General features: G+C 38.6%; 2 protein-coding genes across 4 annotated transcripts; both read left to right on the forward strand.

Moving 5' to 3' along the window:
- The first annotated feature begins 1,803 nt into the window (after positions 1 to 1,803).
- Positions 1,804 to 9,310, forward strand: LOC105928569 (CMRF35-like molecule 7). Of its 2 annotated transcripts, none has more exons than XM_021318190.2 (5): positions 1,804 to 2,096; positions 3,801 to 3,927; positions 4,011 to 4,376; positions 5,802 to 5,853; positions 8,901 to 9,310. In XM_021318190.2, the coding sequence occupies exons 2-5, from the start codon at positions 3,891 to 3,893 to the stop codon at positions 8,989 to 8,991; spliced, it is 546 nt and encodes a 181-aa protein (XP_021173865.2). In that variant the 5' UTR covers positions 1,804 to 2,096; positions 3,801 to 3,890; the 3' UTR covers positions 8,992 to 9,310. The 2 variants fall into 2 exon arrangements, with proteins under 2 accessions (XP_021173865.2, XP_012721340.2); XM_012865886.3 differs by lacking the exon at positions 8,901 to 9,310 and adding an exon at positions 6,017 to 7,144 and having other exon boundaries at positions 1,806 to 2,096.
- A 461-nt stretch (positions 9,311 to 9,771) lies between these two features.
- LOC105928568 (cell division control protein 42 homolog) lies at positions 9,772 to 16,532 on the forward strand. 2 transcript variants are annotated; one of them, XM_012865885.3, is made up of 6 exons: positions 9,772 to 9,889; positions 10,459 to 10,600; positions 10,683 to 10,755; positions 11,383 to 11,492; positions 14,274 to 14,471; positions 14,640 to 16,532. In XM_012865885.3, the coding sequence occupies exons 2-6, from the start codon at positions 10,496 to 10,498 to the stop codon at positions 14,727 to 14,729; spliced, it is 576 nt and encodes a 191-aa protein (XP_012721339.1). In that variant the 5' UTR covers positions 9,772 to 9,889; positions 10,459 to 10,495; the 3' UTR covers positions 14,730 to 16,532. The 2 variants fall into 2 exon arrangements, with proteins under 2 accessions (XP_012721339.1, XP_012721338.1); XM_012865884.3 differs by having other exon boundaries at positions 15,318 to 16,532.
- Positions 16,533 to 17,603: the final 1,071 nt, after the last annotated feature.

Here is a 17,603-nt window from a genome sequence, read left to right on the forward strand (position 1 = left end):
GCAGGTTGGTGAAAGCACATAATGGAAAAAACGACAAAACGGAGTAAGCTCACATTACCCGACAATCAGTGTTTAAACCACTCAATGAAGCAACGTTTGTTGCAATTTTATGGCACAACCCAAACCTGTTTTGTGGCATGAGGCTTATTGGTCTAGTTCCCTGCAAAATAGTTGTTTTCCCTCAAGCAGTTAAGCACCACAAACAATGCAAGACACAATGAGCACTAAGCAATAGATTTAGACTGTTTTATCCAAAACTAATTTTCTCTGCCTAGACACAACCGGCAGCCAGTTTGAGGCAGCTAGACTTACTTGTGAGTAGGGTACAGTCACACAGATAGACCGTATTGTCACAATGTTGAGGTGTTTGGTTATGGTTTTCATTTGAATTCATATTTTTCAGTTTTTCTTGTCCTGCATTATGTACTACAAGTCTTGCCAAAGTCTTCTGTTCTTTTGTCACATTTGAGTTTGGCTGAATCGGTTTATTTGTCCATTCCTGTATGTGTTAGATGTTATTCTGTGTCAGTGGATTTCTTTGCTTTAAGCCTTCTAGTTTATTCTTGTATTTATTTTTACTCGTAGTCTTGTGTTTGTGTTCGCAGTCAGATTATCTCTCTGTTCAGCTCAGTTCATGTTTACTTCAGTTATTCACCCTCAGATATCCACTATCCAATTAAGCTTTTTCAGTCCACCTTTTGCCTTCTCATCACACTCATGCTTCCCACCTGTTTCCCCTGCCTTTTAAGCTCCCATCAGCACCTTGCTGGATTGCACTGTTTCAATGCGGTACCGCGCACGTGACGTCACCGTCTCAAGAGCAACGCCCCTTTTGCCGCTTAGGTAGGGCATACAGGAGAGAACGCACGGATAACAGATATGACCGACTTTACAGCCGTTAAACTTTCCCAAGACGATGTCCCAGGCGCACGGATTACTGGTCGCACTGTCGAAGAACACACCAACGTTCAGCTCAAACGATGGCTTGAGGTTCGATGGCTTAAAAAGACTGGAAAACTGGCCGAGTTGATGAACGGTAAGCTTTGTTTTTTTTTTTCTGCGCGGCGATCATGGCAGCGTCGGCCGTTTTTTTTGTTGTTGTTGTTTGCAATCACCGTCCAGGAATGGGTATATGTTTAATGTTTGTCTCATTTGAAATGTTTTTGAGTAAGCTATCCTGGTAGCAGGCTATCATGTTAGCGCCTGCTACCATGATAGCCTATATGCGATCATGGTAGCAGGCGCTACTTTATTAACATGTCGGCCACCAAAATACTCTTACCTTGACTTGATGTCGCTGGAATTGGGTCAGGATGTTCTTCGGTTGTGCCCTTTCCTCCGACAAAATGCTTGCTACATATGTACTTGAATTTGGTAACTTTTTCCGGGTTGAACTGTTGTGTAGGCCGACCGCCCCGGTGTTCCAAGCGTACACATTTCTCCTTGGCAGTCTTGAAGAAAACATCCTTCATATACGGCCGATCAGCGTAACTCGAGTCGCTGTTGCACGTTCCATAGCAACAATGTTTAAAAACCATGGTCTTAGATTTGGAAAAAGCAGTCGTTTACCGAGTAAAACCAAGGGTAACGCACGTCTCTTTTACAGCGAAACAGCGGCGGACTATGCAAGCTTGCCCTACTGCGTACCACGTGATGTGACGTCATCGTGACGTTGTGTTTCTAAAAATAGCTCGCGCGCGGTACCGCATTCATGTCATATCAAGCCAAGCCAGCCCATACCTTGGCCATCTCTCTTTGTTGCCTCATTTCATTCTTTTGTAGCTCCCATTTAAAATGTATTTTTTAAATTATTTTTAAGGTCTTCAACTCTTGTGCTGTCTCTGCATGCCCATTTGCACTTGACTCCACTCAAAGAGACACATTTCTGACACACTTTGCTTTGGATCTTCTTCGAAGATGCATTCTTTTACTTGGCCAGCAAGATCAAGACTTTCCCGTACATATCCTCCCCATCACAGCCCGTGGAGTGCTGCATACAAAGAGAAAGAACTGCACTCCACTCAGAATATCGTAGCTCTATAACGCCATGAAAATCCCAGCTGTGAAACTTCTGCTTCATGGAATCGTGAAAATGGGTCAGTACTGTGCATTTTGGGACTCAGAGTTTTTGTTCACTGTGTGCACTTCAGTGCTTGTTCTCCATCCATGGCTGGGCCCACGCATTGCTTGAATTTGTGTGCAGTGACAGAAAACATTAACAGTCTAATCACAACGTGAAGACAAATGGAGCTTGAGAACCTATTTGGGCACCAAATATTTGATGGTAAACATGTTTGACATCTCTAATTACGCTGAAGAAGGAAGGTGAAGTGTCATAAGCAGGGATTTGCAATCGGTTTCAAACCACTCATACGTAAATGGAGAACTTACCAAATTAAAGCTTCCTATATCACTTATCTTTCTACAGTGGCTTGCAAAAGTATTCATACCATTTTAACGTTCCACATTTTCTCACATTACAACCACAAATGTAAATATATTTTATTATAATCTTATGTTAAAGACCAACACAAAGATGATGCATGGAGCCAAATACAGGGCAGTCATGGAAGAAAACCTGTTGAAGTCTACAAAAGACAATTGGTTGCACTCAGAGAGATGACTACTTTTGCACATGACACTTTTCATATTATCATATCATATTCATGTTTGTGGTTGTAATGTGAGCAAATGTGGAAATGTTCAAGGGGTGTGAATACTTTTGCAAGCTACTGTATGTCTATAAAAGCCAGACTAATATTGCAGGAGTTAAATACTGGTCCAAGAGACTCAGATAGCAGAAGTAATGCTGTTAAACCTTTGAAATAACATAGGTCTGATTTTGAGAGGCTTTTGCACAATATTCACGTAAAACAAATATCAGAAATTAATCTCTGAATCATACGAAGAAAAGTCTGCTTCTCTCAAAATGCCTTTTATCATTTAACATTCTTCCTATTTTGAAGAATATAAAGAATACTCTGATCTAACAATCTTAAAACTACATTGACGTGCCTTTTACACTTATATTAAGCATTATAGGTTAAAAATTTGTACCTGTCACTTTGAAAATAGTTTACATACACTCTGCAATAGTGTCAATGAGCGTGTAGCCACGGTGGACAGTCATCTGTATTGTTGATGGCTTTCCAGCAATTCCTCATATCGAGCATGCATGTAGTGACAGTGGAGAGGAAAATTTCCCTTAAACAGGAAGATACCTCCAGCAGAACCAGGCTCAGTCTGAACATGTAAAGTACCCAGACGCTCTTTTATATGTAGCTGCCAGGGGACATTGTCTGATATAAAACAACAGTCTTAGTATTTGGAGTATGTTTAAAAGCTTATGTTAAAAGTAAAAATGTGTAATTTTGTTTTTCTTCTATGGTCTGATCTTTGATTAGCAGTAATGATTTAAATATAAGTATCTAAGGTGCTGGGTTCTTCTGTGACCTCCTGGATGAGTAACTGAAGCATCCTTGTAGTATTTTGGTAAACCAGTGACTCTTGGGAAGGTTCACCACTATTCCTACTCCTATTTTATCTCCATTTCTGTATAGCTGTGAACCACTGACATAAATGATAACATTTTATTTTTCACCATAAAACATGTAGTGTAAAACAGGTGCATGACATGTAGAGCATGCTCCAGATTGTTGATGACATCAAACTATACTTCATGTGGTTTGACAAGTTGTTAGAGGAAACAACACACATCAGAGCAACTTAAACTCCAAGAAAAGTGTTTAATGAACACAGAACAAAGGTAAAACAGATGATAACTTACTGTTAGTTTACAGGAGACGTTTTGCATAATCAGAAGGAATAAGAGGAAGCTTCTAGTTGCCAAAGTCAACGTCATACTTCACATCGTTCCCAGCAGCCAAACCATGAGGACTTCAAGTTTTTTTGCCAGCAGGATTTGGGGTAATTTTCTTTTTGTTCTTAACAATAAATACTTAGCTATCTAAGTATTTGACATTGGAAATATTTTTTTTAATCTTTTGCAGTTCCTGTTCTCTGTCTTTTATTGCCAATAAAGGATACAGTGGACTCAGTTGATCTGCTGGCTCCAGAAAAAGTAACAGCAACACACAATGGATCGGTGAAAGTCGCATGTCAGTACGACCTTCAATTCAAGACAAACACTAAGTACTGGTGCAAAGGACCAATCTATGATCTGTGTGGAATACTGGTGAAAACACCCAAAAACAGACCCAGTGACAGATTCTTCATCGCTGATGACATGGAAGCAGGAGTCTTCACCATTACTATGACTTTAATCAGGGAAAGTGATGAAGATGTGTACTGGTGTGTAATATCCAGATCCGGAAGAAACGTCTACAAACATGTGAAGCTTGTCGTCACTCAAGCAGGTATGCTTTAATCCCCTCAGATATCCAACATAATATATACAATGGAATGAAAGAAATTTTAGCCGATAAAAAGCAAAGATCTTTTAGAGAAGCAGATTTGAATATTTTTGCAATTACAGGAGTTGCTTGTGTTGCCAGCTGTCACATCTTCTAAAGACACCATAGAATAGTCCAAAAGCAACAAGTCAACAGACATCCACTGATTCAGTTATATTTTTTACATATCTTTAAATCTAGGTTTAGTTCAATATGTTTATTCTCATCATCTTTTGTTTTCCAAAAAACTGATTTCAACAGCTCTAACAACCGGTGGCTTCATGTAATATTTCACAATCCTTGATTTTTTTTTTTCCAAAGCTGTGTGTGAAAAGCAGAACCATTCCCTGCTTTTAGGCAATAATTTAGTTTTTCAGTATATTATCATCAGCAAAAAATGTTGTACAAGGTTTTAACGAAGCAATGTTAAGAATATAATTTATTTCAAAACATCTTGTCAACAAATATGTTGATTATTTTTTTTGCGATACTGATAAATTTCAAGACACAAAATATTGCAACTTTCCCCAATTTGGTCAAAAATATGTAATTTAGAAATTCATGAAAAACCTTTAATTTAATCAAGTTCTTGTTAGATAGCTCTTGACAACTTCTTATGTTATTTTTTAAACCAGCTTCGAGTCAGATAAGGACTAAATCAGCTCTGCATATTCACTTTCCCTCTGTGATTAATAAAGTTTTTTTTTAATTGAATTAAACATAATTGGATTTAAACATAACAACATTGAATTTTAGCCTATCATATTGCTTTAAGGCTTAATCCTCCAAGAAATAAACAAGGTTTCATGAAGGATACTAATGATTGGGTTGAAAAGAATAACCCATAACATGGATTTACCTATATAATGACAATTCGGTTAAAGTTACTGATAAATACATCTTCTACACCTTTGTAACCCTTGTCTGATCGAGTGGTGGTCATACAAACTGGGATATTATAGCAACACTGCTGACAACTGTACCACAGTGAAGCCAAAATTCCCATTAATTCAACATTCTATATAAAAACAAAATTCCCTGTCTGTGTTGACTGCTGATCAATTATGTGGTCAAAGTATATATAGTGAAAAAAGTAAACTTGGTTTAGATGAGGTTCAGTGAAGCATGATCAGGTCATTGCATAGTTAATCATGGTTATCTGTGAAGAAAGATGTAATCTATTTCGGTTTCTTCTCAAATCAACCAGACTATGTCCAAATCTTTTAACAAATGTTTAATTGAAACTGCCCAACCTCTAGCCCAACAGCAAAAAACTTAGAATTTGTGTCAAAGAAACAAGCATAACTGTTTTATATTAGGTATCTTAAATTATCCATTTCAATCAAATATTGTATATTTATTTATAATGCAATATGTTCTTTTCTACAGCCACAACCCCAGCCACCACAATAAGTAGCTTTTTGGCGCAACAGGAAAGAAGGTGGGTGTTGCAAAAATATTTGCATTTAACTGTAATGGTAAATGACATGTTGTTGTGAAATCAGTAACATGTATTATTTATTTGAAATATGAGCTCTTATAACCATGATTTGCTGTGCACAATGAATGTAAACTGATTCTGGTGCACCTCGTCTTTCCTTTAGTCTGTGGACAGCGCTACGGTGGATCTTCTTTCTAGTGATGTTGGGTTGTTTGGCAATGACACACGTGGTTGTCTGGAGGATGAAGGCTCCAAGGAATATATAGTCTGTCAATAGCAATAGTTTCGTCAACACAGCTAATTTGTAATGAGTTGGGCCGTGGGTAAATCATGAACACAGTCACAACCACAGAAGCACAGAGAAACCGATCTTCTGTGATATCAAGAACCAGGCATGGAGTGGGCTTCCATTCAGTGTGTGAACTGAGCCGATCTCAATCCTGTGGGAAAGGAGCTATCAAGACATAAAATTATTTATAATGAGGTATTTACAATAATAAACTACTTCAACTTCAGGGCAAAGAAAAGGGTTTGCTTTAGGTTTTCTAAAGGTTCTAAAGAAAAGTCAAAAATAGACTGCAAATATATTTATACAAAATAAACATTGCTCTGAGATGGGGACATTTGGTCCCCCTTGACTTTTTTTCACTCGACAGATTAAAAAAAACGACTAATATTACAGCCTCCAATCAGATGAAATAGGAGGTTTTTGCCTAAGATGAATTATGATTCATGCTGTCGTCCGATCACAAAAGTACCTTCAAATTTTTAAGAAAAACTGAGTCATATCCTGTGAAACAGGTTATCAGGATTATTCCTGTGAGATATTTCATATTACATTTGCTGTAGCTCCTGGAAGTTAAACATCTGTGCTTATCTGGTTTTGCAACCAAAGCATTTATCATCAGTTTGGGGTTTTTTTTTGTTTGTTTTTTTTTGCTCAATTGCAGTTACTTGTACAATCTAATACCCTAATCTAGCCCTCATTCTAGGTTTTAGAAGCATTTGTTTTGTTTATATCCAACACAGACATAGGGAAATATTTAGTTTATGGGACTGCCGTATTGAAATGGATTAAGGGTCACTTTTGTGTAAAAGGTATGCAGCCAATTGCGTATCATACTAACAATGTTTCCAAATGTGGAAAAGATGCATCTGGGGCATTTGCCAAGGTGCACATTTGTAGAGATAGCATACTTAACATGGCAAAAGCTACAGATATGGCTTGCAGTGGAACAGCAAGCCGGCATGTGAAATACTGTGGGCACAAAATAAAAGCTATTCAATTCACCCCTGTTAGCATTAATTCCTCTGGTTATATGCAACTGTGGCATGTTGTTTAGCAAAGTAAAGAGGCAGCGTCTGCAAAACATGTCTAGGCCTTGAGAAAAAGAAAGCCGAGGTTAAATGATGTCAACTGCTGTGGAATTGTTTTCTCAGCCAAATTCTAAGAAGGTTAGTGAAACAAGAAACACTCAACCACTTAAATTGAAGCTTTAAGAGGCTGTATTGTCAATGTAATCATTCTTCCTGCCTCTAGTAGCCTTGAAGAGATCAATTTTCTGATATTTCCCTGCAAGTAAAGAAAAACAATATTCACAGTCCACTTTCACTGCCCCATGTCAGTACAAAAATCAATACATTTAGGGGAAACAATTTTCTGTGGTCTGTTATGGTTTACATACGCTTTTGCTTCTTGAAGACAAACAGCTTTTTCTATAAGATTTGCATCATAGACTGTTGATGGTTTATAATTTTATAGCTACTAGCAAGACTTTTAGATTAAAATAAAACTCATTTTGAATATTGTTCTTCTCCTATCTAGAACAACATTGTTCTAGATTGTCAGTTTTGTCAATTTGTTTCGCCGACTTGACGTACATTTTTAATTTAACCAACATACTATGCATCTCAAAACCCAGCCACCGCATGCAGATGCCTCTGGTGACATCACATGAAGAAACTTGTCAATGTTCTTTTGAGTATGACCAATGGTATCTTATCTTTTCTTCACATTTTGGACTAAAAGCTTTCTAAACTGTCAAAATCTGTCAAAGGTCTCTTGCTGCCATAATATTTCTGTCAAGCTGTTATGCAACGCTCGCAAAACAATTTTTTTTTTTTACCAGCCTTTGTCCCCAAACACAGGCATAAACATCTATACTTTAGTTCCCATGTGCTTTTGTAGTCCATGTACATTTGTTGGGCAAGATAGTTTCTTAAAACACACTAACCTTTTTATATGCAAAATACAGATAAGCTGTATGCTTTGGTGCGTAGCTCTCACATACGCAATTTGCTAGTTTCCTTCAAGCATAACCCATTACTTCCTCTAAATGAGCTGCTGGGTATAAACACTTATAATGAGCCGGGTCTGGTATTGCAGCATATAATTTCACAATCATTCCATTTCAACAAAGGAGGGGAAAAAGCAACAAAGACAGAAAAACACCATCACACCGTAACCAGAAAGAGAGAAACTGTTATAGTTAAGCTTTAGATTTCAGACTGTATTTGTATGTCTTACAATTAACTATTTAATGTTATACAAGGAAAATACAGGAGCCACTCTTTTTAGACGCAGCAGATATGCATGGAAACCAATCAGATGGAAAAACTGACCTAAAACTAAGCATCCTCACCAGATGAACTTGTGCAGAAGACTAGTACTGTCACCGTCCCCTGTATGCTTGAGCTTAATCAGTATTCATTACAGCTTGGGGATCCCGATAGTGAAACTCTGGTTTAAACTCACGAGGCTTGAACCCCTTGTGTCTAACATGCAACTGCAGATGCTCCAGAACCCACCTCGACACCATAATATTTGCTAACGTCTGGCGATCAGCTCCAATTGTGTGTCTCTTGTGATGTCATCAACCCAAACAGAATAGCAATTTTCTTTTTTACTTCTGCATTTTGTGTAGGAATCCATATTTTATTAATTATCTGTGTGTTTAATGTTATTGTCAATTTTCTTTTTGGGGGAAAAAAAAAGCTACAACACTGTATAATTTACATGTAATGATCCTGTTATTTGTATTATACAGGGATGATAGACTGATTGATCGATTGAAACACCTTATTGTCCCCAAGGGGAAACGCATTTTGCAACAGAGTCTGTTGTATGGGCAACAATAAACCAAAGAATAATTCAAAACAACAACAGCTAAAGGAATAAAAGACCTCAGGTGCCAGTTTGATCTTTCCCCCTTTGGCCATGTGTAAATCTCCTCCCTGATGGTAAAGGCCTGAACCCGTTGCTCAGAGGATGCCGAAGGTCTGCCGAAGGATCGGTTATATATGCGGAGCAATTTTCTCGCTTCACTAGATGGATAACTCTGCCACTGAGTTACACTTTATGATGTTTTATCGAGACTGCATGGAAATGGACACTTTGGATCGCAATCTGACTGTACTGTGTTGGGTTGGATTAAGGAATAAATAAATTAAAACTGAACTGGATTGTATGCTGGATATCAACTGGAGGTTTAAGTCTTACGGGGTGTCATGGGAGGAGGTTTTGTTGTGAAATAGGAGGTGTATAAACAAACTGAATTAAGAAGAATGGAGCTGCAGTGAGTTATGGGGAGGATGCAAGGTCAGGGGGGGTTGAGGTGACATCACCATCCCTGCTGCAGGAACCACTTGGAACCACTCACTAGACATATGTGCAAAGCCAGCCAACACAACCAAAACGGCAGCGCTTTTTAAAGTAAAAGCACCTGGGGGAATAATTCCCAGCTCGTGATATAAAAGGCACATATACGGACAAAAAGCACAAAATTATAGCATTACACTTAATACTGCCACTAAAGTGTCGCTTTTACGGCTGCTTCGCGAAATATACGTAGGTTTGACAGTTCGCACTGAGCCATGAGGTTTATTTTGAAAAGTGTTTCCGGGAAGAATCAGTCTAACTTGACTGCTGTGGCGGACGTGAGGGAGGAGGGACTCGGCTAATTGACGGAGCCAAGTTTCTGCTCGCTGGTGCCAACGCCCGGCGAAAACATCCAACTTATCAAGTACAAACACGGAGGTACGTAACTTTGATAATCCTGCACGTCTATTTGATGCCATTCGACATGTAAAAGTTTGTTGCCGCCCTTGCTCTGGACATTGCAATTCAAAGCAAAGTCTGCACGGACACCCAAACTACCGTTAACCGACTGGTGGCTAAGCTAACGTACTGGTTAGCATTGTGTAGCATTAGCTAGCACTGCAGTAGCCTAGTTTGCTAAACAACACTAACGGATATTTTGTGTTGTTTTTTCCCCCCTAATAGTTTAACTAATCAACTCAATATAATGTTAATAATATATAACATCACTCCCAAGTATTCTATTCAGCCAAGTTATTTAGCAGGCAAGTAATTCTTCTTTAGCTAACGTTAGCTAGCCTCCAGACAGTTTTGATAATCATGGGGTGTGACTGAACAAGTTAACGCTGGGAAATGCTGCCTTTTCCTGGCATCACACCGGGCCATCAAGCTGGTAGTAGGATTTTAAAAGGCACAACGCTATACTGTTCAGAGTTACTCGTCGTCTTAATTCGAAGAAGGTATATGGCCTAATCTATGTCAACTCTCTCCTCCCCCTCTTCCTGCAGCTAACGTAATTGTCAGCAGCAGCTCGAAAGCACAGCGATGCAGACCATCAAGTGTGTTGTGGTGGGTGATGGAGCAGTGGGAAAGACCTGCTTATTGATTTCCTACACCACCAACAAGTTCCCGTCTGAATATGTACCAACAGTAAGTTGTGTGTGTCTGTATGATTGCAAGATGCGCCGAGTAATACCCATGAACTGACCAGGATTTCACTCTTTGATCGCAGGTGTTTGACAACTATGCAGTAACTGTAATGATCGGGGGTGAACCATACACCCTGGGCTTATTTGATACAGCAGGTAGATTTTTATCTTGACATTTTGAATAAAACGTTGACTTTTTTTTAATGCTACCTTTTTAACCTGATGTCCACTTTCCCCATAAAACCAATATACCTGCCAGAAACTTCTTTAACTGCACTCTGGTTGTAACATTGAAAGATACTTATGTAATTTTAAAATATAAGTTTTAGTTGATTGTATCTTTTGAGCTAAAATAGTGCAAAAACCTACATTTCCGTGTTAAAAAGGGACAATAGATGCAATGCAATAGCTTATGCTTAGAGAGATGTTTGTAATCCAAAAATGTTAATTCTAATTGGCTGTAGCTGTTCTTAAGAGGAATAGGACAAATTTGAATGTTCTCTCATTGCAACTATAAACAAACAAAACAAAAAAAACACGTGATCCTATTTTGCTTTCTTGTTAGCGTTGCAGTACTTTTGGTATGTTGGGAAGGGCTTTCGCCAGAGTTCTGTTACTGTCAATGCAGAGCAACACAAACTTTGTTTAAATGCTGTCTGCATGGTGGAATTGGTTAGTTGTGTTGGCGGTGGTCTTTAAAGTTATATCTATATTTTTAAACGTTATAATTTTGCACACCTTTCTCTAGTGTGGTACAAACCTTTCTGTCTTTTCTCTCTGTAGGTCAGGAGGATTACGACAGGTTACGACCACTAAGCTACCCTCAGACCGATGTCTTCCTAGTGTGTTTCTCCGTAGTTTCTCCTTCCTCATTTGAGAACGTTAAAGAAAAGGTGAGTAGACAAATTCAACAGTTTTCCACACCTGATTTCGTGGTTTAGATGTGTAAAATATAAACGGTTTGTCAATCTGACAACCCCAAAGCGCTTTACACTACAATCAGTCATTCACACACTGACGGTGGTGAGCTATGTTGGCAGCCACAGCTGCCCTGGGGAAACTGATTCTGATTCTTTATCAGTTTAGAAGGCATTTATCCTGCTCATTTGGTTTAGGACCCATCCCACTTAATCCCCATCCCCGTCCCGCCCTTGGCATTCAGTAATTCAAGTGGCTGAGAAAGTACGTATACAATTTGTGTAGTGTGCTATGAGTTACTTTTTCAAACCCTTCCAGGTTGGTTCTCCAATCATAAGCTGTCGTTTACAAAACTGTAATGAAAACATTTAAAGTCCCTTGAGAAAACTTGAACAAATAAATAAGCTTGACCCACAAAATCTGAAGTTGAACTCCAACCCTCTTTCCTGGTACGAGGAAGTGTGCTGCGTTGTGCTTGCTTAAAACTGGGTTCGGATGTTTTGGCTTGGACTTATGACTTAATATGGCTTCACCGATTTGCCAAACCTGCAAGCGCTCTCTTTGCTAAGAGGAAGACAGGCTGCGTGCACTCTTGTCTGTCCCATGAGTGACGCTGCACCAATCCGTCTCCCTTAGTCATCGCAGACCTGCTCCAAGGCTTTCAGTTGATGGCTTTTGCATTCCCTGTCAGCTTCTATATTCCACGGAGCAACTGCATGTTGAGTTTAGTTACGATCCCCAAGCCAACCCTAAACTGGACGATGGCTGCAAAACAAAGGTCCAAATAAAGGTTGTTGCTAAACTGCCTCTAAAATCCTACTGTAAAATGACTTGAATTTCTTTTTCCTAAAAAATAGAAAAAAATTGAAGCAACAGTTTGTGTGTTTGAAACGCTCTGAGCGTAGAGACGCCAGGAAGCCCATTTCGTTCTCGGATGTAAGTGTTTGTACGTTTAAAAAGCATGCAGTACAAACAAAAAGATTTCAACGTGGTTGTTTGTTTGACAGCATCCAGCCTTTCAGTAAAATAAAGAATTATTCTAACATGGTGTCATATTTATTTAGAGTAAACAAAAAATGTTTTCCCAGTAAGGCAAGGCAAATTTATTTGTGTAGCACATTTCAGTACAAAGACAATGCAAAGTGCTTTACATGATGAAAATATAGGAAAATAAAACAGAATAAAAGCAAGTTGGAATAAAATGTAGAAACAAAACCAAAAATAAATGTTTCTACAGTAGAAACAAAATAAAACATGGGAGAATAGAAACTAAAAGCAAATATTAAAAACAGTTGAACTACTCTAGTAGTCTTAATTCTAATCTAAATATTATTTTTAAAAAATTGGACAGACACAAATAGCACTTGTACTTAGTTTGCTTGTACTTAGGACTTGTACAGCTGGCTTAGGTCCTGTAATTGTTGCTCCAACACGCATTTTTACCCACAGCAAACGATGGAAGCCGGTTTACCGAAGAAGCTAAGTGTTGAACGGCTAAATAGTTTGCTTGACATTTTGGGAAAAAGGCAAATATTAAATCTAAATCAAGGCATCACCACCAGGTAGGGGGTGTGGGGGAATGACAATATTAGATGGTGAAGGATTAGAAAATGTTACAGATCTGGTAAAGTAAAACAGTTTTTGAGTTTGGCTAAACATTCTCACACATGGTGCGCCTAAGGTCTCACGCAATAAATGTCAGTTGTACTTGGTATTAGTTGAGATAATTACACAAACGGATAAAATGGTCACAGCGTTCTTTGGTGTAAAAGGTTTTTCTTTCTTTTACATAAAGATCTCCAACGATTGATGCAGAGAGGGACGTGTACCAGTCATACTCTGTGTTCCCTGTGGATTAGCATCAAAACTAGATCTCAGCAGCATCCTCATGTTTCACAACAAAAGTGATTCTTTACTTTGTGCTGAATCATATTGTTTAATTTCAAATGTCTTTTAAAATAAAGATCTTACAGTGTATTTTTAAGTTGATTAAAACTATGGCAAGTAAATTAAATCCGGTTTAAATGCTGATAATTAAATGATGGGACTAAAGTAATTTTAAAGCTATTTGTAAATCAGCATTAATTATGACGGATCATTTTCACTTTTTACCCGGCTCATTATAAGTGTTTTTACTAGAAAGACAACAGGCAAGAGTTAATGAGTCGTAGCTTTAAAGGACGCGTGTTGTGTCCGTCAGCGTTTCTTTTTCTTGCCTCTATATGTAGGAATATACTATGGGGCATTTTTAAGCCAGTTTGTGCAACTTGGTAAATTGAAATATTGAAAAGTAATTTTATTTTTCAAAAAGACTATTCAAAAGAGGAAGCTAATCTAAACAGATTGATGATTGCACCCACTGTTCAAGCATTTATTTCTTTTGACTTGAATATTTATGGCTTAGAGCTAATGAATAATCAAAATTAATTTTCTCTACAAAAGTGTGGTAACGTATACTAAGCCATAAAAGATCATTTCATAAGAAGCTGGCCGTTCACGGTGTTCTGTTATAATAATGGAAAGTTAAAAAAAAAAGTTCACAAGTGTAACATTTGGTGATTTTTTTATTTATTTATTTTTATTTATTTATTTTTTTTTAAACTGAAACTTTTCAACAATGCCATTTTTTTAAGATGCACCTGTACTTCAGTCACAACTAAAACTTTATAGAACCATCTGTGTGCTTCCCATGTTTTCAGCCTGAGTAATCAGGTTTTTCATTTTTATTTATTTTTTTTGTCTTTTTCCCTCCCCAGTGGGTTCCTGAAATCACCCACCATTGTCCCAAGACGCCATTCCTGTTGGTGGGCACTCAGATCGACCTCCGCGATGACCCCTCCACGGTGGAGAAGTTGGCTAAGAACAAGCAGAAGCCAATCACCCCTGAGACAGCAGAAAAGCTGGCTCGAGACCTTAAGGCAGTGAAATATGTCGAGTGCTCAGCCCTAACTCAGGTAAGGCCTACTTCTACGCTGAGCTTTGCCTGCATGCGCCATTCTTCTAACAGCAATGCTAGAAATACTTTGGCCTGCCTTTTTCTAACAGCTTCTGGCTCAAAGCGCCATCTAACACCATATGTGTGTGTGTGTCTGTGTTTCTCCTTTCTTTTTCTGTTTCTGTAGCGGGGACTGAAGAACGTATTTGACGAGGCTATCCTAGCCGCTTTAGAGCCCCCCGAAACTCAGAGAAAGAGAAAATGCTGCTTGTTCTGATGTCTTCTTGATTCTTGCTTTGCCTCTTGATTGTCTGCTGCTTTTCCATTGTAAAGAAACGTCTCTCACTGAAGTAACCACAAACTCTTTTGAAGTTTAAATCTCTGTGCCCATCGACTTTTAGTTTCTTCCGTTCGTGTGTGTGTGCGTGCTCTCTTTTCAACTTGGCCTAATCACAGTTACTCACGCTGCCTAAGACGATACGAGTGCCAATCTTTCAGTCTCCTTTTCATCCATCTGTAACGAGACATAACTAAGATTTTTTTTTTCTTTTTTTTTAAAAGCACATCCTGTTCTCTCAATATTCAGCTCACCTGTTATATTCTAGAAATCGATTGAAGCCGTTTTCTGTCTTGGACTGTGATGGTTTTTCCTCTACCGTCACATCAAAAATTTTCCACTGACTTTTGTCTTTGCTTGGACAGTTTGATCATAAGGGAGATTATTGGTTAATGTTTGAATAAAGGAAGATCTTGATTGCCTCGCTCAGTTTCTACTCGCCGTTCTTTTTCTCTCGTACAGTTCAGTCGATATCAGTTTGCACTTGGGGGTAGCTTTGTTTTGAATAACCGCATTTTGTTTCCACAGAAAGGATTAAAGAATGTGTTTGATGAGGCAATACTGGCTGCCCTGGAGCCTCCCGAACCTAAGAAAAGGCGTAAATGCGTTCTGCTCTAAGAAGCCCCGCCCCTTCCTTCACACCGTTGTCCAAAACTAGGTTAACAGTACTGATACGGTTTTCTGCACAAGCACATTCCACCATTAGTTGAGATGTCACTGACTTAACCTAAAAACATATTTAATGTGATAAATGATTTTTTTTTTTTTTTTTTTACTTGAGTTGTCCCCCTTATGCTGTGCTGGAAAATTAAATGCCACTGATGTTTGGAAACTATTATGAACTCTTGACAAGTTAAACCAACGACAAACTGAAGAGGACACTTTGGAATAACGTGTCAGTTTGACATCACAGTTTTTTTTTAATGGAAATTTTGCAGAATACAGATTAAAGGCTTGTTTTCTCCACATAGTGTCACGAAATTGGGATGCCTTTCATTGTTTTTGTATTTCTTTGAAAATATGACTCAAGCCATGTTTGAAAACTGCAACATACTCCTATCACCAGCTTTTACATTAGCAATAATAATCCTTCTTTTGTGTCTCTGAGATTTAAAATGTCTTTTAATCATTCCAACACGGCCTTTAGGGAGATCTAAGGAGAACCTGCAATGCATGAGATTTCTAGGTAATGCTCCATCTTTGCCCTAGTTTTCCAAGAGAGAGCCTGATAAATGATGCTTGACATGAGAGGCAGGAAATGCATTTTAGGACTTTAAACACTTTTAGAAACATTCATTTGGAAACGCATCGCCTCAGAGGTTTTTCGCAGCATTTGGGTCAACCTCGAAAACTATCCGTTGTAAAGACTTAGATTCTCTCTTAACTCTACTGGCTGAAGTTTTAAACCCTGATCAGTTGATCAACATGCCTGCATCCTGGTAACAGCTCGATGTTAAATGACTGAACCAATGACATGTTTTTTTTTTTTTTTTTTTTTTTTTCTTTCCATGCCGAATTTGTAAGGTGAAGTGTTGAAGTGACTTGTAAATATAGTATGAATAACTTATTTACTGAATGAGACTGTGCATTGCTCGTGAGGTTTTGAGAAGCTGAGATGGCGCCGAAGTCAAATTAACCTGAAAAAAAAATGTCTTTTATTGTATTCAACTTGACAAAAGTTGTACTGTATCTTGCTTGTGATAAAAAAAAAAAAGCACAACAATAAACCAGTATTATGATTAAGTCTTCAAATGACACTGATTTCTGTGACTTGATGGTTGCATCAGATTGTTTACATTTTTGCAAGTGGTGTGAAAGAGCAGGGGTTCTCAAACTTCTCGTGGCCACGGACCCCTTCGCAACAGTAAGATTTTTTTCAAGGATCCCTTTAGATTCCTCGTGCTGATAGTATTTTTAAACAACCTTTTGTACTGTTAAATACATTAGGAATTATGTAAGTTTTTAAAAATATCTATAAATAAACCTAATTAGAGATTTGGTGGAGATTAGATCCTCATTCTTCATAAAGCCAAACTCAATATAACTGTTGGTCAAACTTCCTAATTTAACTGATTTGGCTTTTACCTTACTTGATTAAGTGGATAGAGTTAAATATTTGTCCATTGTGTTACCATTTAGCTCAACCCAACACATCCTCCGCAGTCCCTCCTAAGGCCCGACAACCTGCGGTTCGCGGACCCCCAGGGGTTCAGGAACCCCAGTTTGAGGGCCGCCGACTTTTAGAACAAAATGAGAACAGTAAATTAAAATACAACCATGCAAGGATTTTATTAGATGCACACTGTTCAACGAATAAGAGCAAGCAGATTTTTTTGTTTATTTCTGGAGGGACTGCACCCGATTATAGCCGCTTCTTTTTTTTTTTTTTTCAGGTAATGTCAATCTGCTGTCCCAGCAGTAGCTACAAGGGAAAATATCAGGAAGGAAAATCAGACTTAAGCCAGACCTAATCATGTAGTTAGAGCTGTGCAAAACCATCGTGTTGGTTGGGCTCGCTGACCTGGAGGAGGGTATGGTGGCGCTAATGAGCAGAAGTGGTCCAAGTACACAGACCTGGTGGAAGTTTGCAGGGAGGCAGGCTGGAAAGCAGCCATGTGTCCAGATGAAGTGCGATGCAAGGGTTTCATTCACTGTTCGCCTCCTCAATAACGTGAACAGGAGCTTGGCGCCAGAGAGCCACCAAAGAACTGGCAACCGAGGGCAGCTTTTGGCTCTGATTAGGGAGGAGGGCTAAAACCTGGGATGTCAGCCACCGTTCTATGCACAGGGGTTAAAGGTGCTAAACATCCATGA

The sequence above is a fragment of the Fundulus heteroclitus genome, chromosome 1, assembly GCF_011125445.2.
Source record: "Fundulus heteroclitus isolate FHET01 chromosome 1, MU-UCD_Fhet_4.1, whole genome shotgun sequence".
Lineage (NCBI taxonomy): Eukaryota > Metazoa > Chordata > Actinopteri > Cyprinodontiformes > Fundulidae > Fundulus > Fundulus heteroclitus.

Excerpts from the sequence above, each read along its gene's own strand:
- LOC105928569 (XM_012865886.3), top strand. The coding sequence starts at position 3,891 with ATGAGGACTTCAAGTTTTTTTGCCAGCAGGATTTGGG. Across the intron at positions 3,928-4,010 it reads TTTTGCCAGCAGGATTTGGG|TTCCTGTTCTCTGTCTTTTA; the intron begins GTAATTTTCTTT and ends AATCTTTTGCAG. Across the intron at positions 4,377-5,801 it reads GCTTGTCGTCACTCAAGCAG|CCACAACCCCAGCCACCACA; the intron begins GTATGCTTTAAT and ends TCTTTTCTACAG.
- LOC105928568 (XM_012865885.3), top strand. The coding sequence starts at position 10,496 with ATGCAGACCATCAAGTGTGTTGTGGTGGGTGATGGAGCAGTGGGAAAG. Across the intron at positions 10,601-10,682 it reads CGTCTGAATATGTACCAACA|GTGTTTGACAACTATGCAGT; the intron begins GTAAGTTGTGTG and ends CTTTGATCGCAG. Across the intron at positions 14,472-14,639 it reads AGTGCTCAGCCCTAACTCAG|CGGGGACTGAAGAACGTATT; the intron begins GTAAGGCCTACT and ends CTGTTTCTGTAG.